The 26,239-nt window shown below is 42.6% G+C and overlaps 1 protein-coding gene across 1 annotated transcript in view; it reads left to right on the top strand.

Moving 5' to 3' along the window:
- The first annotated feature begins 14,167 nt into the window (after positions 1-14,167).
- LOC142301686 (dual oxidase 1-like) overlaps positions 14,168-26,239 on the top strand; it is a 92,531-nt gene continuing 80,459 nt past the window's right edge. Inside the window, exons 1-5 of the mRNA XM_075342709.1 lie at positions 14,168-14,230; positions 15,359-15,442; positions 16,515-16,679; positions 19,297-19,484; positions 23,433-23,634. Coding sequence (XP_075198824.1) covers positions 14,179-14,230; positions 15,359-15,442; positions 16,515-16,679; positions 19,297-19,484; positions 23,433-23,634 — 691 coding nt within the window. The 5' untranslated portion in view covers positions 14,168-14,178. The remainder of the gene's footprint in view (positions 14,231-15,358; positions 15,443-16,514; positions 16,680-19,296; positions 19,485-23,432; positions 23,635-26,239) is intronic.

Genomic DNA, 26,239 nt, shown 5'->3' with positions numbered 1-26,239 from the left:
TATTCAGCCTGTACTCTGCTGCTGACAGGTCTGTAGGGAATGCATGGAAAATCTATACATTAATTTTAATATACTGCTATGTACATACAACCTGTACTCTGTTGACAGGTCTGTAGGACAAGAATGGGAAATATATAAATTAATATTAATATACTGTTATATATATATGTATGTGTGTATATATATATATATATATATATATATATATATATATATATATATATACATAGATATATATAGCTAGATAGATAGATAGATAGATAGATAGATAGATAGATAGATAGATAGATATAAATATATAACCTTTATTCTGCTGACAGGTCTGTAGGGCGAGCATGTAAAATATATAAATTCATATAAATATGCTGCTATATCTGCAGCCTGTACTCTACTGCCAGGTTTGTAGGGCAAACATGGAAAATATGTAAATTAATATACTGTTATATATATACAACCTGTACTCTGCTGACAGGTCTGTAAGGAAAGCATGGAAAATACATATATATTGTATATAAAAGAATATAAATTAATTATAATGTACTATTATGTGTCACGCTCCCCGGGTCCTCGGCTCCCCTTCCCGGGTCTCCTGTCCCGCTCCCCGGCTCACCTGCCACGCTCCCCGCGTCCCAGCCTCTTGTGCCCGTCCTTCCTAGGCTCCCTGGCCGCCGATCCCGGCGCCCGACGGCCTCCCAGGCCCTGGCCGGCTCCCCTGCGTCCTCCTCTCAGCCTCCTTCCCTGGCTTCTGGCACCCGGGCCGCACGCATGCGCATTAGGGCGCGCGCGCGGTCACTGACCCTTTCTTAAAGGGCCAGCGCCCATTAACAGGAATTGAGGTTAGACAGGTACGGGGTATAAAGGGGGTTCTTGTCCAAGGGGGCGGGGCCTGATCTTCGTGTTTTCTGAGCTAGGAGTCAGGTCTCCTTGTGTTTTCCTGCCATACTTACGTATCTCTCTTCTAGAGCTGATCCCGCCACGCCATCCAGTCCTGCTGAATCCCGAGCCCCGCACGCTGTCCGTCTGCCATCTGACAGTCCGTACCATCTCGGATCCCTGCGGTGACCCGTCATCTTGCTCCAAAGGTTCCGGACCCCGCCTGACATCATCTTGGCTTCCGAACCTGAGCTACGTCACCCGGACTGCCATCTGTGACTCCGTGGTCCCAGGGACTCCTCCGCTACCTTCACTTGCACGGACTGTTCTGCTGCCCATCAGTGCTTCAGCTACCGGACTCCCTACCACCATCTTAGAGTTCGGCCCAGTGGATCCACCTCCTGGGTCTGCCCGACCGCCCGGCCCTGACAGTAAGATCAGGCCATGGATCCCGCTGCAGCACTATTGGCCCTGCAAGAGGAACTCCAACGCCAGCGTGAAGTCCAGACCCGCATGCTGCAATTTATGACCTCCGTGGACACCCGCCTGTACACGTTACAAGCATCAATGACGCCTGCGGCAACCAGGTCCCCCACTAGGCAATCCACGGCTCCCGCACCAGTGGCAGCCGCGTCGGATGCCTCCCGACTCCGTTTGGCGTCACCACCTCGTTATGCTGGAGATCCCAAGACCTGCAGGGGCTTCATAAACCAATGTTCCCTTCATTTCACGCAGCTGCCACATCTGTTTGCCTCCGACCAAGCCAAGGTCGCCTTCATCATGTCTCACCTGGAGGGCGAGGCACTGGCGTGGATGAACCCCTTGTGGGAGAAGGAGGACCCCATGACCAAGGATCTTCAAGAGTTCCTGCAGGCCTTTCGCAGTACCTTTGACGAGCCGGGACGCGCCTCTGCGTCTGCTTCATCACTTCTCCGCCTACGTCAAGGAACACTGACGGTGGGCCAATACGCCATCCGTTTCCGCACTTTGGCTTCTGAACTCGGGTGGAATAATGAGGCCCTGACAGCCGCCTTCTGGGAAGGACTTTCGAGTCGCATCAAAGATGAGTTGGCGGGTCGTGACGTGCCCTCCACCCTAGATGCCCTGATTGCCCTAGCCACTCGAGTGGACATTCGTTTTCAGGAGCGCTCCAAGGAGCTGGTTCGTGAGCGACGTGCGGTACGGCACTCCTCCCCGCCACAGAAATCCTCTGTGCCACAGTCATCAACAGCTGGGATTCCTGTCCACGAACCCATGCAGGTTGACCGAGTAAGACAGTCTGACCAACGTCGAGCAGAGCGGCTCGCCAAGGGCCTCTGCTTTTACTGCGGAGAGGGCACACATCTCCTACGCTCCTGTCCGGAAAGGCCGGGAAACTCCAAAGCCTAGGGTTGGTAGGAGAGGCCACCCTAGGTGCTGGGACTCTCTCAGACCCAGTTATGTGGACGGTACAAGTATCAACAGGAGAGACGCGCTTCACGGCTGAGGCATACCTCGACTCCGGAGCAGCAGGCAATTTCATCCAGCAGGCCACGGTGGACAAATACCAGCTGCCTGTTACTCTACTCGAGAAGCCCCTACTGATTGCCTCGGTGGATGGGAGACCCCTCTCTGATACCATCTCCTGGATCACCAAGCCGGTGGAACTGCGTATCGGTGCTCTGCACACCGAGAACATCTCTCTCTACGTCCTTCCACACATGTCCCATCAAATCCTGCTGGGACTTCCTTGGTTGCGAACACACGAACCATCAGTCAGCTGGGGTACTGGCGAAATCACCCGTTGGGGCTCTGCCTGTCATGAAAGATGTATAAAGTCTATACAACCAGTCCGACGACCTCCGGTTCCTGAGTACCTACCGGGTCTGCCCTCGGCCTATTGGTCCTTCGCGGACGTTTTTGACAAGAAGGAGTCCGAGGTACTTCCGCCACACCGTCCCTACGATTGCGCCATCGACCTGCTCCCAGGAACAACACCACCTCGAGGACGGATATATCCGTTGTCTCCAGCCGAAACCAGGGCCATGTCCACCTACATCACGGAAAGCCTGGCAAAGGGATTCATCCGGAGATCCTCCTCTCCTGCGGGAGCAGGCTTCTTCTTCGTTAAGAAGAAAGAGGGTGACCTACGCCCATGCATTGACTACCGGGGCTTGAATCAGATTACCATAAAAAACAAGTACCCTCTACCGCTCATCCCCGAATTATTCGATCGGCTCAGAGGAGCCCGTGTGTTCACCAAACTGGATCTTCGGGGTGCCTACAACCTAGTTCGTATCCGCTCTGGAGATGAATGGAAGACCGCGTTTAATACTCGCGATGGGCACTATGAATACTGCGTGATGCCCTTCGGTCTGTGTAACGCTCCTGCCGTATTCCAAGAACTGGTGAACGACATTTTCCGGGACCTCCTCTACGTATGTGTAGTAGTGTATCTGGATGACATCCTTGTCTTCTCTCCGGACCTCCAGACCCACAGAGAGAACGTAAAGCTGGTTCTACAAAGACTGAGAGAGAATCATCTCTACGCCAAATATGAAAAGTGCGTCTTTGAGCAGTCTTCTCTTCCTTTCCTGGGATACATCATCTCGGGTACTGGGCTGCAGATGGATCCAAAGAAGGTCTCCTCCATCCTCCACTGGCCTCCCCCGTCTGGACTGAAGGCAATCCAACGGTTCCTGGGATTTGCCAACTACTACCGCCAGTTTATCCCTCACTTCTCCGCCCTGACTGCCCCTCTCTCCGCTCTGACCAAAAAGGAGGCTAATCCAAAGGACTGGTCACCTGCGGCCGATGCCGCGTTTTGCTCCCTGAAGCGAGCATTCGCCTCCTCTCCTGTACTCCACCGACCGGAGTTAAACCGCCAGTTCACCTTAGAGGTGGATGCCTCCTCCTCAGGAGCCGGAGCATTGCTCATGCAAAAATCCTCCTCCGGGAAGATGGTGACTTGCGGTTTCTTCTCTAAAAGCTTCTCAGCACCTGAACGTAATTACACCATCGGTGACCGAGAACTATTGGCGGTCAAACTGGCTCTGGAGGAGTGGCGCTACCTCCTGGAAGGAGCAGTGTACCCTGTGATTATCTACACGGACCACAAGAACCTGGAATACCTGCGGTCCGCTCAGCGACTGAACCCACGACAAGCCAGGTGGTCCTTATTCTTTGCCAGGTTTGACTTCCAGCTTCACTTCCGACCCGCAGACAAGAATATACGCGCTGATGCCTTGTCTAGGTCTCTCATGCCTCTGGAGCAGGAGGAAGAGACTACCCAACCTATCATCTCTCCTAGCAAGATTGTTCCGGTGGCCCCTGTCACTCTGGCCCAGATACCACCCGGGAAGACCTATGTCTCTGAGACCGACAGGCAAAAAGTGTTACACTGGGGTCATGCCTCGAAAACAGCCGGCCATGCAGGCCAGAAGAGAACATGGGGTGCGATTGTACGCCATTACTGGTGGCCATCCCTTCGCACGGACGTTGCCGCCTTTGTCTCTGCCTGCCCCTCTTGTGCCAGGAACAAGACGCCCAAACACCTGCCCTATGGCCGTCTTCTGCCTCTGCCGATACCCTCAGTTCCATGGCAACACATAGCAATGGACTTTATTACGGACTTGCCAGTATCATCCGGACACACAGTCATATGGGTCGTGGTGGATCGGTTCTCCAAAATGGCTCACTTCGTCCCTATGCCCGGACTGCCCTCTGCTCAGGAACTCGCGGAAGCCTATATACAACATATCTTCCGCTTGCATGGCTTTCCTTCCCACATCGTGTCCGACAGGGGAACTCAGTTCACCTCCCGCTTCTGGAGGGCTCTCTGCAAACATCTGGGAGTAACTCTGGACTTTTCTTCCGCATACCATCCTCAGTCTAATGGCCAAGTGGAAAGGGTCAATCAAATCTTGACCTCCTTCTTACGTCACTATGTCAACGCCCATCACGACGACTGGTCCACGCTTCTGCCTTGGGCTGAATTCTCCCATAACCACCACGTCAGTGAGTCGTCCTCCAAATCTCCCTTCCATGTCGTTTACGGACTGCAGCCTTCCGTCCCGTTGCCTATATCCCCTTCTTCGGATGTCCCTGCTGCTGATACTGTAGCCCGTGACTTCGCTACTATTTGGGACTCTGTCAAGGCGTCCCTTGGGCGCGCTTCCCAGCGGATGAAGAAACACGCTGACAAAAGGCGTCTAGACCCTCCGTGTTTCTCTCCTGGTGACCTGGTCTGGCTTGCTTCCCAGTACATCCGACTGAAGATACCTTCCTACAAGCTGGGTCCTCGCTACATCGGGCCGTTTAAGATCCTCAGCAAGATCAATGAGGTCTCCTACAAACTGAGGCTTCCGACCACGATGAAAATACCCAACTCCTTCCACGTCTCTCTACTCAAGCCGGTGTTCCTTGGTCCCTTCTCCGCTGCTGCCAGTCCGGCTCCTCCTCCTATTGCTGAGGACGACATCTATGCGGTAAGGGATATCGTGGCCATGAAGACTGTTCGTGGCCGGCAGTTCTTCCTGGTGGACTGGGAGGGGTATGGTCCTGAGGATAGATCCTGGGAACCCAGGGAGAACGTGGGCTCTCCTCTGATCCGTGCCTTCATGTCCCGGTTGCGGGGAGGGGGGCGTGGGGAGGGGGGTACTGTCACGCTCCCCGGGTCCTCGGCTCCCCTTCCCGGGTCTCCTGTCCCGCTCCCCGGCTCACCTGCCACGCTCCCCGCGTCCCAGCCTCTTGTGCCCGTCCTTCCTAGGCTCCCTGGCCGCCGATCCCGGCGCCCGACGGCCTCCCAGGCCCTGGCCGGCTCCCCTGCGTCCTCCTCTCAGCCTCCTTCCCTGGCTTCTGGCACCCGGGCCGCGCGCATGCGCATTAGGGCGCGCGCGCGGTCACTGACCCTTTCTTAAAGGGCCAGCGCCCATTAACAGGAAATGAGGTTAGACAGGTACGGGGTATAAAGGGGGTTCTTGTCCAAGGGGGCGGGGCCTGATCTTCGTGTTTTCTGAGCTAGGAGTCAGGTCTCCTTGTGTTTTCCTGCCATACTTACGTATCTCTCTTCTAGAGCTGATCCCGCCACGCCATCCAGTCCTGCTGAATCCCGAGCCCCGCACGCTGTCCGTCTGCCATCTGACAGTCCGTACCATCTCGGATCCCTGCGGTGACCCGTCATCTTGCTCCAAAGGTTCCGGACCCCGCCTGACATCATCTTGGCTTCCGAACCTGAGCTACGTCACCCGGACTGCCATCTGTGACTCCGTGGTCCCAGGGACTCCTCCGCTACCTTCACTTGCACGGACTGTTCTGCTGCCCATCAGTGCTTCAGCTACCGGACTCCCTACCACCATCTTAGAGTTCGGCCCAGTGGATCCACCTCCTGGGTCTGCCCGACCGCCCGGCCCTGACATTATGTAACATAGTAGTGCATATTTAATAGTGGGCAATTAAGCATAAAGTCTAGTTAAAGTTTGCCTCAAGGCAACTAAATTATTAATATACTGTTATATATACATATATTGAGCTGATAGGTCTGTAGGGCAAGCATGGGAAATATATAAATTATTGTTATACTGTTATATATATAACCTGTACTCTGCTGTCAGGTCTGTAGGGCAAGAATGGAAAATATATAAATTAATATAAATATACTGTTATATATATCACCTGTACTCTGCTGTCAGGTCTGTAGGGCAAGAATGGAAAATATATAAATTAATATAAATATACTATTATATATATAACCTGTACTCTGCTGTCAGGTCTGTTGGGCAAGAATGGAAAATATATAAATTAATATAAATATACTGTTATATATATCACCTGCACTCTGCTCTCAGGTCTGTTGGGCAAGAATGGAAAATATATAAATTAATATAAATATACTATTATATATATAACCTGTGCTCTGCTGTCAGGTCTGTAGGGCAAGAATGGGAAATATATAAATTAATGTAAATATACTGTTATATATATATATATATATATATATATATATATATATATATATATATATATATATATATATATATATATATAAAACCTGTACTCTGCTGTCAGGTCTGTAGGGCAAGAATGGAAAATATATAAATTAATATAAATATACTGTTATATATATCACCTGTACTCTGCTCTCAGGTCTGTTGGGCAAGAATGGGAAATATATAAATTAATATTAATATGCTATTTTGATACAGGTATAATATATCTTTATACCGTGTTAGGCCTCCGCCACACATCCGTGCCGCCGGCACGTGTTTGTCATTTTTTACACGTACCGGCGGCACGGAGACACGTACAGCAATGCTACCCTATGGTAGCAGGCACACACACGTAAAACCACACGGAACGTGTGTCCGTGTGCGTTTGTACGTGTTTGTGCGTTTTTCAAAGCGCTGACATGTCCGTTTTTTCGCCGGCAGCACGGGTGTCACACGGCCCGCACCCGTACTTCACGGGTGTAGTGTGGATGCGGTCCCGTGTGACACGCGCCGGAGAAAACACACGTGTCAGTGAAAAATAAAAAAAACATTAACTCACCTTCTCCTGCCCTCCTGTCTCTGCCGCTGCTGCCTCTTGCTGCCGACCGCCGCTCATTAATCTCATAGAATATTCACTTCACTGCCTGGCAGCAGCAGCAGCGGGGAGACGGGAGGGCTGGAGACCGAGGATCAGCACCACGGACAGCAGCGCGGACATCAGGAAGGACCAGGTGAGTATGATAATTACCGGTTCTACGTGTGCTATCGCGGATAGCACACGTAGAACACACTTGTCCCGCACGTACCAGAGACACGTACTTACCTGCACGCAACACGCAGGGAAAATACGTGTCTCTCGGCACGTGCGTGATTTTCACGTGAATGTGGCAGAGGCCTTAGCCAGTGGAGATAAAAAAAATTGTTTAAAAGAACTGAAGTCCTCAGTGGTTGATACCTTTTAATGGCTAACTGAAAAGATGGTAATAATAGCAAGCTTTCAAGACTACGCAGGTCTCTTCATCAGTCTTCAGATTTTGTTTTATACTAAGCCTGATGAAGAGACCTGCGTAGTCTTGAAAGCTTGCTATTCTTACCATCTTTTCAGTTAGCCATTAAAAGGTATCAACCACTGAGGACTTCAGTTCTTTTAAACAATTTTTTCCATTAATATACTGTTATATATATATATATAACCTGTACTCTGCTGACAAGTCTGTAGGACAAGAATGGGAAATATATAAATTAACATTAATATACTGTTATATATGCAACCTGTACTCTGCTGACCGGTCTGTAGGGCATGCATGGAAAACACATATATATTGTATATAAAAGAATATAAATAAATTATAATGTACTATTATGTAACAGTGCATATTTAATAGTGGGCAATTAAGCATAAAGTCTAGTTAAAGTTTGCCTCAGGGCTCCGCCACACATCCGTGAAAACCACGTCCGTGTAAAACGGGCCATTTTTCGGGTCCGTTTTCCGTTTTTTAGGTCCGTTTTTATGGTATGTGTGGCCTGCGTGTGTATCCCGTATGCTAGCCGTATGTGCGTGTGGAATGTCCGTGTGTGCGTGAGTGAAATAACTGACATGTGTATGCGTTGTCCGTGTGAAATGTACGTGTGTGATGCAAAATGTCGTTACAACATGTCGGAAGACAGAGTAGCGGGATGAGAATGAACTCGGGTGAACTTCACCCGACTTCATAGTCATGCCGCGGCTCTGTCTTTGTGCCGTGTACTGATTAGCGGTCACCTGTGAAGGATTCACCGGTGACCGCTAATCCCCCGAGTGACTGAAGTGTCCCCCCCCTCTCATACCCACCGATCCCCGATCACCGGCGCTGCATGGCATTCACACTGCTTCGGCGGCTTTTTTTATTTTGAAAAAGCCGGCCGCCCATTAATCAATCTCGTATTTCCTGCTTTACCCGCCCACCGGCGCCTGTGATTGGTTGCAGTCACACACGCCCACCACGCTGAGTGACAGCTGTCTAACTGTACCCAATCACAGCAGCCGGTGGGCGTGTCTATACTGTGCAGTGAAATAAATAAATAAATCATTTAAAAAACCGGTGTGCGGTCCCCCCCCATTTTAATACCAGCCAGATAAAGCCATACGGCTGAAGGCTGGTATTCTCAGGATGGGGAGCTCCACGTTATGGGGAGCCCCCCAGCCTAACAATATCAGTCAGCAGCCGCCCAGAATTGCCGCATTCATTAGATGCGACAGTTCTGGGGCTGTACCCGGCTCTTCCCGATTTACCCTGGTGCGTTGGCAAATCGCGGCAATTCTGGGCGGCTGCTGACTGATATTGTTAGGCTGGGGGGCTCCCCATAACGTGGAGCTCCCCATCCTGAGAATACCAGCCTTCAGCCGTATGGCTTTATCTGGCTGGTATTAAAATGGGGGGGGACCGCACGCCGTTTTTTTTAATTATTTATTTATTTATTTCACTGCACAGTATAGACACGCCCACCGGCTGCTGTGATTGGGTACAGTTAGACAGCTGTCACTCAGCGTGGTGGGCGTGTGTGACTGCAACCAATCACAGGCGCCGGTGGGCGGGTAAAGCAGGGAATACGAGATTGATTAATGGGCGGCCGGCTTTTTCAAAATAGTAAAAGCCGCCGGAGTTTTTATAACAGCCGTGCAGCGCCGCGCCGGTGATCGGGGAACGGTAAGTATGAGAGAGGGGGGGGGGAACTGACCGACAGACAGCTAGAGGGACAGATAAGACAGAGAGACCGAGCGACAGACATAGAGACCGACCGACGGACTGAGGGAGAGAACGAAACAGAAAAAGAAAAAAGACCGACATCACATGAAAAAAGCACAAAACGTACAGGGAGCAAACAGAGATGCGTCCGTGTAACTCGGACGTGCGCCCAGACAAATTGACTTTCATTGGGTCCGTGCTGCGTGTTGCGTGCAGAAAACGGACATGCTGGCGTGAGACACGGACCAAAAAACGCATCACGGAGACGGACTCACGGACATAACCAAAAACGCAATTGTAACCGCAGAGATATAGTAACATTGGTGCACGTTTGGCCGTGTCTCCAGTATACACGGAAACGGACCAAACACGCACGTGTTTCACGGATGTGTGTTTCAGGCCTCAAGGCAACTAAATTGTGATATAATAACAGAACCACATTATGGTTATTGTAATATTAGTAATATTAGTTAATGCAGCTTCTACTAATAATGGTGAAAATATTAATAATATTCATTATTATTTTTAAATCTGGGTGGAGTGTATCATCAAGACAGATTATCCAACTTGGGGTTATGCGTTGTGCAAAAACAAATGCTTAGGGGTGATTTTATTGCAATGTAAAAATATATTAAGGCACAGAACAGCAAAACTGTAAGATGATCATTTTACCCCTAGGCCTGCAATGATGACAAGGGGGCATCCTATACATCTATAGGAAATACAGTTTTACCATAATCACAGGCAGAGATTCTTTACTGTAAGAGCAGTGGCACTATGGAACTCTCTGCCACATGATGTTGAAATTTTTGATTTACTAAAAAATTGCAAGGAGGACCTGGATGCTTTTCTTGTAAAATATAATATTATAGGCTATACTGGATGCTAGATTCTGTGATGGGGCGTTGATCCAGGGAACTAGTCTAATTGCAATATCCGAACAAGGGAATACATTTTTGGGGCCATTAACATCTGCCTCATGGGGTTTTTGCCTTCCTTTGAATCAATATCTTAAGTTATAGATTGAACCTGATGGATTTGTATATTCATTCACTCTTAAAACCTATGAAACTATGATATTTTGTGGCACAATGTCATAAAGGATTTTGGAAAGTAAAGGAGATACTAGAACACAAATGTGTTAATATTATGTTTTAAATTTTATTCTCAGACATTTATAAGAAAATAAAAAAACATATTTGAAGCTAAAAAGGTTACTGGGTATGGAACCATATTAATAGGCTGGGTGAACAATTTAATTAATGGCATGAAAGTAGCAATTATAAAAGTCAACACTGTTGTGATTTGTTCTTTACTTATAAGATATTTTCATGACATTGTGACCTAAGGAGCAACGTTTCTCCTTGTGGAGAGTGACATCCCTGGCATGTCAGGGTAATAAGGCTTATAAGCCATGCAATGGTCTTCCAAGAAATGAAAAATGCAAGTTGCCTCTTTAGAGAGAATGAGGACTTGAACTCTAAAGCCACCTATTGGAAGTCAATATGAACCTTTTAACAAACCTGGACATATGACTTAGGAAAAAGTCAAACCATAATCTCAATTTACAGACATGGTGTTTTGGGGTATTGCCACTAAGAAATCTGATTTGGCTGTATGAGACAAATCAGATATCATGTCTTCAAATTGAGATTTTGGTTTGTCTTTTTATCCTAAGTCATATGGCATGGCTTGTTAATGGATCGATATTGACTTCCAATAAGTGGCACAAGAGTTCAGTTCCTCGTTCTCTCTGAAGAGACAATTTGCATTTTTAATTTCACGGAGAAGCATTGCATGACTTATAAGGCTCCTTACACTGACATGCCAGGCACGTCACACTCCACAAGGATAAACATAGAAACATTACCCTTAGGTCCCAATGACATGGGGAATTCTTAGAGGTAGAGAACAAATCATAACAGTTATGATAGTAGTACAGGTGGTGTAAAACCAGAAGATGCAGGCAAAAAAGACAGATTGGAGAGCTAAGTTCTGCATGTAATTCATAAGGCAGAAAGGAAAGTGTATTGAAGATGCAGGGTAGAGAAGGCTTCTTCATTTTGGGAAGAATAACAGTCCTATTGAGAGCCAGGGTAATGTATATCTAGAGATGAAGAGGTTGGACACTGTAGTTTTAGTTTGCGACTGATGGAAATAACGCTGAAGGGAAAGTTGTTGAAGTGGACAGAAACATGACAACAGCGATAGGAAATCCTGGGTTTAAAATGGAGAATTTAAAATGTTATTTGCAAGTGGACTCGTCATGTCTAGAGATGAGCAGGTACCAAAATATTACTAATCGCTTTACTCGTAATGAGTACTTTGTATACTCGTGTGCTCATTCCGAATAGCGAGTACAATGCAAGTCAATGGGAAATACGAGTAATTTTCTGCTGGACCCAACAAACAGGTCTTGGGGCCTGAGGAAAAGGCTGAAATGGATTACAAAATGATCATACTAAAGGGGGAGAGTCTCTCTCCCCAGACCCGCAAAATGGTGGTGGAAGGGCTTTTATAGACCCTATGACGCTGCGCGGCCAGCCAACCAAGATGGCTGCGGCATTACTGTGATTGGTTAAGAAGCCCAGCATTGTTAGTGGCTTCAAATCAGGCACCAAACCTTCTGGACGGGACATCCAAATATAGCGAAGAGAGTACACAAAAACTCTCAATGTAACACGTAACCTGAATACCGTACTATCAGTGCGAGTAGCGAAGAGTAACGATTACACTCGCTCATCACTAGTCATGTCATCTTTGATGGTATTTCATGGGCATTTTGTATAACACTAGGACATACACTAAACAAATAGAAGATAAAACACAATAATGGCATGACATTGTTAAAACCATATGAACAAGAAAGCAGAAAGAAAATATAAAACTATTTACTTGGTTATGTTTTCATCAATTTTCATTGACTCTTGTGCAGAATGCCAACAAAGAAAACTAATAGATCTACAGTATCATCTATTTGGTCAGTTAACAAAAAAAAATAACTCTCATCTTGAATACCTTTAAAAATGACAATCGCTCTGTCTACAGAATAAATAATCCAGGCACCTACCCCTTCTTGTATATTGACGCTGACATCAAAACTTTGGGACTGACCAATTAATTTTTCCGTCATCACCCGTAATTGCCATAGTGACTCTATATCATGCAGAATGGATGATTTTCTTAGCACTGAATATTTTTACTTGTCACCTGCTCAGCTTGCATCTCTATCATTTTACACCTAAGAAATGCTGGTCACAGTAATTATACACCAGTGCTATACAGCAATTTTGGGATAAAGTCATGTCTAAAATAAGGATCTTTGTACTCCACCATTGTGGCGAAATAATAACATCTGAGCTAGTCATAAAGACTAGTAAAAAAATAATCTACTCTCCCTGTCCCAATCAAACAATAGTGTTAGGGGACAGATACAGTAGCTGACTACCAAGAACAAGCCTTGCTAGGAATTTCCTCAATAATTAGATAGCGTAAACAGGCTGCCAATCCCCCAATGAATGAACAAATGCTTGTTTGTTAGGTGAAATGATATTTAAGCTCCCACATTATCCTGTATAAAGACGTGCTACCAAGATCTATGACTGTCTATGAGCACACAACAATCCTATTACCAATTGTTTTGTCTAAACAGGCTATTAAACCAATGCCAATCAGCTATTATGTAGCCAAACAGGGGTCGTTTAACACTATGGGTTGGCTTTTGTAACTCAACCTTAATATCCCATATATGTTACTATACGCTTATTATTAGCCTTTATGTCTTGACCTTGAATATAAGGACTATGTCTACTTGTAGCATGGAGACGTTAGAGCAAAGAAAAACACTTATTTGTTAGCATCACTCTATATGGGGAGATCTTTGGGCAGAAAAATATTCACTCATTAGAAAATGGTAAAGAGTTAAATAAAATATCTCCATTGAATGCATGACTTTGAGTGATGGTAGTTTGTTCTGGACACTGTCACCTTGAAAAACCTTGGCCACCAAAGGACAAAAGCTTATCTCTTAGACGAGGAAGACAAACATTAAAAAATTGTCAATATCATGGTGTCTGTAGCAGAAACCCTACCTAAACAATCAGATTTCATCATTTGTCTTTCATTGAAAGACGACTTCCTGGTCGTTGACTTACCTCTGAAGTGCAGTTTACCATTGGTGAACATACACATCTAGATAAAGCTTTTACTTTACTATGTGTTATCTGACAGGGCTACCAGGAATTCAATTTCCCTATTGTGGTTTTCCAAATTCATCAGAGAGGACATTTTGTCACTCCAGGTTAATAAGGAAATAAGTGCCCTAAAAGGTACGTTGTCGGAAATTCCTGTTACACAACTCTCAGATGTGTGTGTGTATATATGTCATAACAATATGTCATAGGTAAATATAAGCTTTAACCTCCACTTAATACATTAATACCAGGAAACATATTACCCATTCATTACCATCTCACAGAAGGAGCTTCTGTCAAAACGTGGAATTATCTACAAGCTGTACCCTGTAAAATATTTCTCAAACTCTTGCCTGCATTATTTAGTACTGTATATTCATACTTTATTGCCTATTTTTTTCCAAGGCACCAACAAAAATCATGACCCGAAAACGCATCTGGTTTTTCTTCATCCATGCCTTGATGTGCTTGGGTACGTACATTTATCAAGACATAAATACTTTATACTTTTAAATTATTCATCAAATCTGCATAGTTCCAAGGCTCCTTAAAGGGATTATTGAACCTTTCAGATTTTCTTTAAAGTACCATTGTTTCTTAAAGTTTTGTAGATTTCAGGGCTCCATTCTGATATAGAGATCCTTATTGTAAAGACATAGTGAGTGATTCATCAAAGTGTTTTGGCCAGAAAACTGGAGGTTACAAAATATTTGTGCAAAGTGGAGTCGCACAAAAATTTGTTGACTTTTGGTGTTTTCATGCCAGTTTAATCAAAAAAGGAAAGACCTGAAGAGGAGCCGGAATCGGGGATGGTTATGGCCACCCATAAAATTCAGCAACAGTGTCTCTATTTTTGAGCCAGAAATGCTACCCTAGGTGTCTGATTTGAGTAGCATTTCTGGCGCCTTGCATGGAGGTGCCTACCACTAAGAAGATGTGCTGAATTCAATAAGTGGTATGCAACTGTTAATGTGTTGATGGTTTTGGTGCATCATATTCCAGTGAGTCCCCTAATTAAGACTGGTTTGCGTAATGCCTATCTTAATAAATTGTCACAATAGATTTTAAAACAACCTTCTGGCTGCCAATCGCCCATGATTTGTTGTAAATATGCACAGTACATACAGACATACCTACTATAATATTATTATATGGGGAAGGTGAGTAATCTATACACAGAATGTATAGCTTCAATGTTTTTCTCATGAATCCATGTTAATAGCTATTGTGCAACATCATTGTTCTCTATGCAAATTAACATTTCAGATATCTTCTGTTGGATGACATACCAAACAGAATTATGTTGAATATATTGAACTTTGGACAGTCGTCTTGTTTCCTTGTCTTAAACATAATTTCTCAACTCAGAGGCTGGAAAGACTTATTAATATATTACATAATGAATAAAAAAAATAGAAAATAAATATGATACCTTAACAATTTATGTCTAGATAAGGGACTGATGGGTCAGATCTTAGGGCCCGACACCAATATATATTTTAAGTCTATAGCTCTGCTCCCTTTTTGAATGACTTTAACCATTTATGTAGAGCTGTATTCATGATGATTAACATTTTTATTCCAACTCATTTTTTATCAGGGGCACAGAGTACAGTGAACTGGGAAACTCAGCGTTATGATGGGTGGTATAATAATCTGGCATTTCATAACATGGGTTCTAAAGGTAAGACACAAGTCAATTGAAACTATATAGTGATTTTTTTTAAAACTACCACAATGTCTACTACACAAAAATATTAACAGAAATTTTAAGTTCTTTCGTAACTATTCTGATCCACTTTTTCCTACTGACAGAATGGGTTGAGCAAGTTTTTGACTTTTACCAGACAGATTTTTCAGCCGATTAAGCTAAGCTGACATCTTAGAGCTAGGTAAACGTTATGAAAAATGCTGACCTCTAAAAGGAATAGAAACCTTATGGGAAAAGATTTAAATGATATATTCTACATTCAGAAAAAAACATTATCTTACAACACCCTTAATAACTATGTACCAACGTTTTGACAAAGTTAGGCTTGACTGCAATCAGACCTGTTGTACAAGTAAATGTACAAATATAGCACAAAAATGTAGGAAAGGATGGTATGTCTCAATCAAAGTAAGTTTTAGAAAAACTAAGAAAATAACATTTTGAGATATATCTGTCTGGAAAAGGTTTCAAAGCCACTACTAAGGTTGTAGGACTCCATGAAGTCACATTAAAAGTGAAAAAAATGAAGCCACTACCAATTCAATAAGTAAAAAATGATTTGAAGAACACCTTAAAAACTTTAGCTTATGAAACTTGGCCAAACAGAGATTTTTGGTGGAGTAGCAAGAAGAGAATTTTTGCTGCTATTACCCAAGAGAATGACTAAAGAACATCAGTTAGAATTTAGGTGTTTATTGCAAAATTATATAATTGAACACAAAAATAAAAAAATATCATGTACCTTTATGGCTGTGCAGCGTTAAAAATAAAATCACTCAAGTCCTTATTAATATATTTCAATAGATTTATCAGCAGAATTTTGCATCTAAAATGTTATACTTATATTTCTGATTTGCAGGTTTCACCTTTATTCTTGAATAAATTATGATCTTAGACAAATAGCACTTTTTGTACATTTTGGAAAATTAAACATTTCCTGTATTAAAAAAGTCAATTATTTCTTTAAATGCAGAGACTATAGCGCTGCGAATATTTCTGCACCATTCTAATTTTTGGAATTGCTGTTTTTGTGGTTCCACACTAGGTTCTAAACTATTACGCCTCATACCTGCGAGCTACTCCGATGGAGTATATCAAGTTGCATCTGAACCTGTGCAGCCAAATCCACGGGAAATCAGTAACGCAGTCATGAAGGGAGAGTCCGGCTCTTTATCTTCTCGAAATTTGACAGTGATGGCCGTATTTTTTGGTGAGACAATATGTATTATACAATTTGTCACTTCATTACAAAAGCCTTTGAGCTGAGGCCTATATTTATTATGGCATAATGAGAGAGCAGATATTTCAATATTAAATGACTTTGCCTGATGAATTGTACATAAAAATGTAAAACCTGTGTAAAAATATGCATTACACATTCCCTGATAAGGCTGAAATCACACAAGAAGTTTTCGTGGCAGTTTTTTTATGCATGTTTTTTTTTCCCAAATACAGAATTGGGTACTTTTCTTTTTTGTATTTACTGCTGTGTTTGGGTTAAATAATGCATTAACGGCTACAAGAATGTGTGTGTAAATTCATGTTAAAGCATATTAACAGGGATTGTGCAGTATGATAATTTACAGCTGCATGGAAATATTACCAGACCTTAAAGGGCATCTGTAAGTAGAATCAACCTAAGCTGTCTATATGGGCATGTAGGTAAAAAAAAAAAGTTAAACTATATCATACTTTAATATCTGCAATATTCCAGAGAAATCCAGATTTTTTTTATATGTAAATGAGCTGTTAAGATCTATGAGGCGGATATAGATCTCCCTGACAATCTGACTCCAGAGCTTATTTTAATTGAAAAGGGAATTATCAGTGTGAGACATATAGATCAGGACAGCAGACTGTCACTCATTACATGTCTCACACTGGTAATGCCCCCTTTCAATTAAAATAAGCTCTAGAGTCAGATTCTCAGGGAGATCTATATCCGGCTCACAGATCTTAACAGCTCATTTACATATTAAGAACATTTCGGCTTTCTCTAGAATAAGACATCGGATGGCAGATATCAAAGCAGTTTCTAGGACCTGCATATTCATGTAGAGGGCTTAGGAGGGTTGATCTTACTGACAGATTCTCTTTAATTTACCAATTCCTACTCATTGCATTCTCAATACACTCTAGTGGAAAGATGATTGCGCCCACTAAAGTATGATATATATGGAGAGAGAAAGATTGATGGATTAGGATCAATTAATTTCACAATTGGGACACTTACGGTCAGAAAGGGCTATTCAATGTGGTGGTAAGAGAATTGGCACATGTAAGACAAAATATGGCACATCCTACCATTCTAATGTGAACAGGTGCAAACTGAGCATGAAACATAGCAACAAAAAGAAGACAGCGGCACTCTGTAGTGCTAAAATATGTGTAAAAGTGAATATGGGAATATAAGCATGCATTACTGCTATGAAAAACATGTAAAAATTGACATACTTAGCACACACAATTGGCCAGTTTTATGTGAGGCCAATAGGGACGTCAAAGCAACCTCTTTTTTGTGCTAAGTATCTCAATAATTTCATGTTTTTCATAGTAGTAATGCATGTATATATTCCCATATTTATTGTTTCATATATCTTAGCAATACAGAGTGCAGCTGTCTCCTTTTTGTTGCTATGTTTCATGTTCAGTTTGCACCTGTTCACATTTGAAAGGTAAGATGTGCCATCAGTTTTTTCCCTGATGTAGCAGTGTGAGTGATAAAGAATCAGGACACTGTTAGAGGAGGGGCACACATAAATCTGTTGGCAGGGCCTCTGCTATAATGACAACCAACATCCAATAATTATATGTGTAACTTATTGATGGTGAACAATAGCCACATAGAGATAACAATAACATCTAATCATTGTTCACAATGTGGTACATCTCTTACTTAAGAGGAAAATAGGCCAAGAGAAAGGTATGTGGGTGAAGTAGTGGCTGAATGCAAAGTTGCTAGTAGGGCTGCGCACATCACCTAAGTTGTCAGTTTAGTTGGAGTCATGCTGCCTGGCAATAGGCACATTCCCTGATTAGTAGGGGAACATACACAGGTAAAGGAGAAAAGGTACCGTCACACATAACGAGATCGCTAGCGAGATCGCAGCTGAGTCACGGTTTCTGTGACGCAACAGCGATCCCATTAGCGATCTTGTTATGTGTCACACCTACCAGCGATCAGGCCCCTGCTGTGAGATCTCTAGTCATTGCAGAATGGTCCAGGCCATTTTCTTCAAAGGCGATGTCCTGCTGAGCAGGACACATCGCTGTGTTTGACACTGTGTGACAGGGTCACAGTGACCGCCGAGATCGTTATACAGGTTGCTACTGCGACCTGTATTGTTCCTGCATCGCTGGTAAGATCTGACTGTGTGACATCTCACCAGCGACCTCCCAGCGACTTACCTGCGATCCCTATCAGGTCGCATCATTTTCGGAATCGCTGTTAAGTCGTTGTGTGTGACTGGGCCTAAAGAGAGTCTGAACAGAGGCATATAAGAGCCAGTGTGGATGCATTCCTGGTGTAAGGGCCACATAAAGGTATAGTCATCAGCCATTCAAGGTGAGGCTCAGATGCCCACCCAGGAGCTCTCTGGTAGATTAGTCCTACCATGAAGTTGTATATAGCAATCAGGTCATTTCATTTTCATGAGGCAATCAAAATATTTTGCATGGAAAGTTTTGAGTTCACTTACTGTTTTTAAAGTTCCTCAGAAAAATTTTTTAAACACATTTCAGTATTCATTCTTTAATTCATAAAAAATGAAAAGTAGAATTTCTAGAAATTCGTGTGGATATTCATAGAAATTCATGTTCTTTTTCAGGTTCTCATGTCCTTTCAGAAATAGTGTCTACAGAAATGCCAGCATGTCCTGCTGAATTTCTAAATATTAATATTCCTGAGAAAGACCCAGTATTTGATCCCAAGGGAAATGGTAATGTGGTTTTGCCGTTCCAAAGAATGAAATGGTCTCAAGATACAGGAAAAAGTCCCAACAGCCCAAGAGAGCAGGTAATAGAGTCTGAACAAAGTTCACAAAGTGATGAGTTATGTAATAGATACACCAATAAAGTCCCGTTATAACTTTTATAGCTACGGTGGGGGGGATGTGGTTTGTTTCGCTTCTAACCAGCAATGGTTCCAAAGATTACATAATGTAAAAATATCCTATCTATACAGTAAGTACATGACAAAGCCCTCTTTAAATGATAAATATAGATATTTCTACATCACTCAGACAAAAGCAAAGAATATAATCTTTGAATTGTTTATAGTCTTTAAAGACCTGTCTCCAAGTCAAAAGTGTCAAGATTTGCATTTATTTTATTATTGCTGCGTCCAGATTATTCTTTTTTTTTTCTTTTTTGAATTTGCTGTGTGCTTCTGTTATGTTAATATTTATGCTCTTTACCGAGGGGTGTTGTTCAATGGGTAATTATGCAGCGCAGCCCAAAAACAAGTCCCCAGAGCATCTTGTGAGCAACAACCCTCTGTAAAAAAAAAAATAACATTTTGCAATTAATTAAAAAAAAAAAAAAAAATATATATATATATATATATATATATATATATATATATATATATACTGTACAGATTTAATTTAATTTATTGCAAAATTTTATGTATACATGGAATTGTTTTGCAGATTAAAAAAATAAAGAATACATGAGAGCAGCAGGAGTAAAATAGGAACAAAATCTGTTTACTGTGGACCAAGAGACAGGTCCCACTTAAGCTATGATTTACTATAATAAACAAATGCTGTATAGGAGCTTATATTTTTTCTAAGATGATTTGCATTTTATTGACACCATTTGGTATACATAAATGTATAAATATATGTTATTTTTTTTGGGTGACTGGTAGAAAAACTAAAATAATGGCACTGTTGATTGGGATTTTTTTCCATGCATATACAGTTAGGTCCAGAAATATTTGGACAGTGACACAAGTTTTGTTATTTTAGCTGTTTACAAAAACATGTTCAGAAATACAATTATATATATAATATGGGCTGAAAGTGCACACTCCCAGCTGCAATATGAGAGTTTTCACATCCAAATCGGAGAAAGGGTTTAGGAATCATAGCTCTGTAATGCATAGCCTCCGCTTTTTCAAGGGACCAAAAGTAATTGGACAAGTGACTCTAAGGGCTGCAATTAACTCTGAAGGCGTCTCCCTCGTTAACCTGTAATCAATGAAGTAGTTAAAAGGTCTGGGGTTGATTGCAGGTGTGTGGTTTTGCATTTGGAAGCTGTTGCTGTGACCAGACAACATGCGGTCTAAGGAACTCTCAATTGAGGTGAAGCAGTACATCCTGAGGCTGAAAAAAAAGAAAAAATCCATCAGAGAGATAGCAGACATGCTTGGAGTAGCAAAATCAACAGTCGGGTACATTCTGAGAAAAAAGGAATTGACTGGTGAGCTTGGGAACTCAAAAAGGCCTGGGCGTCCACGGATGACAACAGTGGTGGATGATCGCCGCATACTTTCTTTGGTGAAGAAGAACCCGTTCACAACATCAACTGAAGTCCAGAACACTCTCAGTGAAGTAGGTGTATCTGTCTCTAAGTCAACAGTAAAGAGAAGACTCCATGAAAGTAAATACAAAGGGTTCACATCTAGATGCAAACCATTCATCAATTCCAAAAATAGACAGGCCAGAGTTAAATTTGCTGAAAAACACCTCATGAAGCCAGCTCAGTTCTGGAAAAGTATTCTATGGACAGATGAGACAAAGATCAACCTGTACCAGAATGATGGGAAGAAAAAAGTTTGGAGAAGAAAGGGAACGGCACATGATCCAAGGCACACCACATCCTCTGTAAAACATGGTGGAGGCAACGTGATGGCATGGGCATGCATGGCTTTCAATGGCACTGGATCACTTGTGTTTATTGATGACATAACAGCAGACAAGAGTAGCCGGATGAATTCTGAAGTGTACCGGGATATACTTTCAGCCCAGATTCAGCCAAATGCCGCAAAGTTGATCGGACGGCGCTTCATAGTACAGATGGACAATGACCCCAAGCATACAACCAAAGCTACCCAGGAGTTCATGAGTGCTAAAAAGTGGAATATTCTGCAATGGCCAAGTCAATCACCAGATCTTAACCCAATTGAGCATGCATTTCACTTGCTCAAATCCAGACTTAAGACGGAAAGACCCACAAACAAGCAAGACCTGAAGGCTGCGGCTGTAAAGGCCTGGCAAAGCATTAAGAAGGAGGAAACCCAGCGTTTGGTGATGTCCATGGGTTCCAGACTTAAGGCAGTGATTGCCTCCAAAGGATTCGCAACAAAATATTGAAAATAAAAATATTTTGTTTGGGTTTGGTTTATTTGTCCAATTACTTTTGACCTCCTAAAATGTGGAGTGTTTGTAAAGAAATGTGTACAATTCCTACAATTTCTATCAGATATTTTTGTTCAAACCTTCAAATTAAACGTTACAATCTGCACTTGAATTCTGTTGTAGAGGTTTCATTTCAAATCCAATGTGGTGGCATGCAGAGCCCAACTCGCGAAAATTGTGTCACTGTCCAAATATTTCTGGACCTAACTGTATTTGATGGTATATACAGTATTATAATTGGTTGAATCTCTTGACATTCAAATTCTCCAGGTACATAAAATATTTCTTAATTTTACTTATTAGCATCAAATTAATTAAAAAAAAAACAATTATTACCCAAACTCACAATAATAATTAGACAAGAAATGCAGAAGCTCAGTTCTGTTGCTTGTGACTAATAAGCACACTATCTCTGATTAACACTGACTATAGTTTTTTTCTGAAAATAATATTGTCCTGTTTTTCTTATTCTGTCTAGTGCATTAACTATGAAGGAAAATAATGAATTGTAATTGAAATCTAGCAGAATAAAAGTCTGTAATAAGAGTCTGTCACTGCTGGTGCTAACACTTGGCTCTCTCCACCTATGAATTACGTATTTGTGTTATTGTGATTACTACAATTTTCTTCTTCGGTGCTGCAGTTGTACAACACTTTACTGTCTGAAGTACTTGTCAAAAAATTAAGGGCGTTTTCCTCCTATCTCAATTGTTGAGCTGTGATCTTTAACGTCATCTCACAAGTCTAATTCACCATATAATGGCTGCTGATTTTCATGGCAAAACTATTATACATGTGATATATGTCCCTCCTCATTGGCTGCGCTATACCATATCATGTGAGAGCACCAAGGTGTTATGGGTAGTGATGACGAGTGGGTACTGCCATACTCAGGTGCTCAGTACTCGTAACAAGCAGTTAATGCTCAGATGGGTGGGACTCAAGTAACAGAGTATAATGAAAGTCAATAGGGAATTCAAGTATTTTTATGGAGGATATGCAGGAAAAATGCTTGAGTTCCCTATTGACTTCCATTATACTCGGGTACTTGAGTCACACCCATCTGAGCACCAAGTGCTTGCTATACCTACCGAGCACCCAAGCATGGTAGTGCTCACTCATCATCACTATCCATAACACCTTGGAGCTCTCACATGATATGGTATTGCTCATCACTAGTTATGAGAAAATCCACGTGGTTGCGCCTGAGGTCATGTCAACCCTCTGTTGCAATGATATCATATATGTATTTTTATTTATTTTTTTAACTAAATAATTTGTGTCTTATATTTATTTGATCAGCATACTTTGTTCACATGCCCACATTATACACAATTGCTTCATATAATTTGGCCTGCACTAACACAGATCATACCAATGTAGGGCATTATGGACTCTGTTAGTGGTCATGAACTTACAAAGGACTATTTTAAAAATTAGCATTTTTTTTACATTTATGTGTTTTTATGGGTTAACAAACTTCCTAATATTTCTTCTATAGATGGCTTTACTTTCCTTTATATAAAAGCAATATCTATAAATTCTTGAGCTAGCTGTAAACGTTTTACTGGTGTGTGACAAAGATTTCAATCATCTTCTAGATCAACACAGTAACAGCATGGATAGATGGCAGCTCAATCTATGGTTCTTCCCATTCTTGGAGTGATGCTTTAAGAAGTTTCTCTAAAGGAAAGCTGGCATCTGGACCAGACTGGACCTTTCCACCATATGCCACACAAAGTCTTCCTATGTGGAGAGTTCAAGATCCTTCAACAAGGGAAACTGGAAATGAAGGAATATATAGTAAGAGGATATATAATCATTGCATAAAGTAATTTTTTCATATTTGCAAGTCTCTGTAATTTAAGGTGTGATAATAGTGTGCAATACCCGAAAACAATTTTAATATGATGCAACCAATTTTACTAAGCTTTTTAGTTCTTACACTGCATGAAATGTCCTTACAGAATGGTGAAAGTTCCTGAGCTTAACATGGCAGTAGTGCAATGTAATTGGTTCTAGTATCTGTAGAATTTTTTAAATTATCCATTTATCATTGGTGCCAAAAGAGACAGCTGATTAATAGAAAATATGTTCTTCATCAGAAAAATAAACCTTCTGGGCCTGGATGTAAAATTTGTAAAAGAGCCGCCATCTGATATGTGCCAATTTTAGAGCTGTTGTCTTAAAATGTAGCATTAGGATTTTTTGAGCTTCTTAGTCACTATTTAAACCTACCATAGTAGTAATTGGCACCTTTAAAGTGGCCGTTTCACTAATTTATAATGAGTACCGTATGTCCTCCAATTGGTGCGGCTCCACTGATTCTGGAACAGTTTTTCTTTTTTTTCTGTACCCCTCTGTTCCGAAGTTATGCCCCCTATCACTATATAAAGGCACAGAAAGAGAAAGTCTAATTTTTGCACATGAAAAAGTGAAAAACCATGACATGAAGCCAAAATCATGCTATATAAATATTTATTATAATGATGCTTCAAGACAGTAGAATTTTAGACAACAGAAAATCAAACAGATGGGTAAAGTGCAGAGGGGGAATAGAAAAGACCCCACGTGCCCCTGGATAAATGTTCAAAGTTAAATAGGGTGAATCCATTCATAATTGGAATATAAAAGCAGGTGCAAAATTGCCCTGATAAAGTCCGGTCACAATAAGCGGACCTCAATATGAATATAAACACTCACCCATATTAGTAAAATGACAGACCAGGGATGCACGTGGGGACCAGCGTCCCGACACGTGTTTCACGTCTCCTACGCTTCTTCTGTCCCCGTCTCACGCTGCAGCCGCTGATTCTGCTGTGTGCGCTATAGACATAGTGCAAGCTACACAGCGCTGTAGGGATTAGGGACTGCTGGTTATTTCAGCCCTTTTCAGGGCTGATTTCCAGGCGCTCATAGCCATAGCTGCTAGGCAGGTCCGTGCAAACGCTGTGTACAGCTTTAGATAACAGCGTCTGTGTACCTCAGCTCAGGGAATTCTTTGCTGCATTTTATCATTACGAGGGAAAGAAAGTGAGGCTTCCTTTCCTGTCCTGATACCCACAGAACCCGGGCACTGTACCCACCTGCACACTTTTGCCACACTATTTTATTTGCCCAAAGAGCTGACACTTTTTCTGCCATCCTAAAAGTGTCTGGAATACTAAGTTAGTGTTCCTTTCCTGTCCACTGACCCACAGAACCCGGGCACTGTACCCACCTGCACACTTTTGCCACGCTATTTTATTTGCCCAAAGAGCTGACACTTTTTCTGCCATCCTGAAAGTGTCTGGAATAGTAAGTTAGTGTTCCTTTCCTGTCCACTGACCCACAGAACCCGGGCACTGTACCCACCTGCACACTTTTGCCACGCTATTTTATTTGCCCAAAGAGCCGACACTTTTTCTGCCATCCTAAAAGTGTCTGGAATACTACGTTAGTGTTCCTTTCCTGTCCACTGACCCACAGAACCCGGGCACTGTACACACCTGCACACTTTTGCCATGCTATTTTATTTGCAAACTGTGCTGCCACTGTTAGGGGCATACAAAAATTGTCTGTGATAGTCAGTGTTGGTTCTTCAGCTGTCTATAAAGCTAGACCACCTCTGCATTATACACACCTGTCCATTTTTGATACGCAATTCTAAGTGCAAACTTTGCTGCCACTGATAATGGCATACTAAAATTGTCTGTGATAGTCAGTGTTGTTTCTTCAGCTATCTATAAAGCTAGACCACCTTTGCATTGTACACACCTGTCCATTTTTGATACGCAATTCTAATTGCAAACTGTGCTGCCACTGTTAGGGGCATACTAAAATTGTCTGTGATAGTCAGTGTTGGTTCTTCAGCTGTCTATAAAGCTAGACCACCTCTGCATTGTACACACCTGTCCATTTTTGATACGCAATTCTAATTGCAAACTGTGCTGCCACTGTTAGTGGCATACTAAAATTGTTTGTGGTAGTCAGTGTTGGTTCTTCAGCTGTCTATAAAGCTAGACCACCTCTGCATTGTACACACCTGTCCATTTTTGATATGCAATTCTAATTGCAAACTGTGCTGCCACTGTTAGTGGAATACTAAAATTGTCTGTGATAGTCAGTATTGGTTGTTCAGCGGTCTATAAAGCTAGACCACCTCTGCAATCTACACCAACTCTCAATTTTTGCATCCACATTTTAAGTGGCCAATCTTGTCGCTAACAAAATGAGTGGCAAAAGGACAGATGCTGGTGTATAGGGGAACAGGCGTGTTGGAAAAGGAAAAAAGTTTGTGTCCGTGGGGAAGGTGGGAAAGCTACATTAACATCTGCTGAAGATAGGCCATCTTCCAGCAAAAGTAAGATGTCTACTACTTTCCATGGACAATCCGATGTGCTCCCTTTTTTACGGACCCGAACAACTG

The sequence above is a fragment of the Anomaloglossus baeobatrachus genome, chromosome 4 (genome assembly GCF_048569485.1).
Source record: "Anomaloglossus baeobatrachus isolate aAnoBae1 chromosome 4, aAnoBae1.hap1, whole genome shotgun sequence".
Lineage (NCBI taxonomy): Eukaryota > Metazoa > Chordata > Amphibia > Anura > Aromobatidae > Anomaloglossus > Anomaloglossus baeobatrachus.
This window is presented reverse-complemented; position numbering and strand designations above follow the sequence as displayed.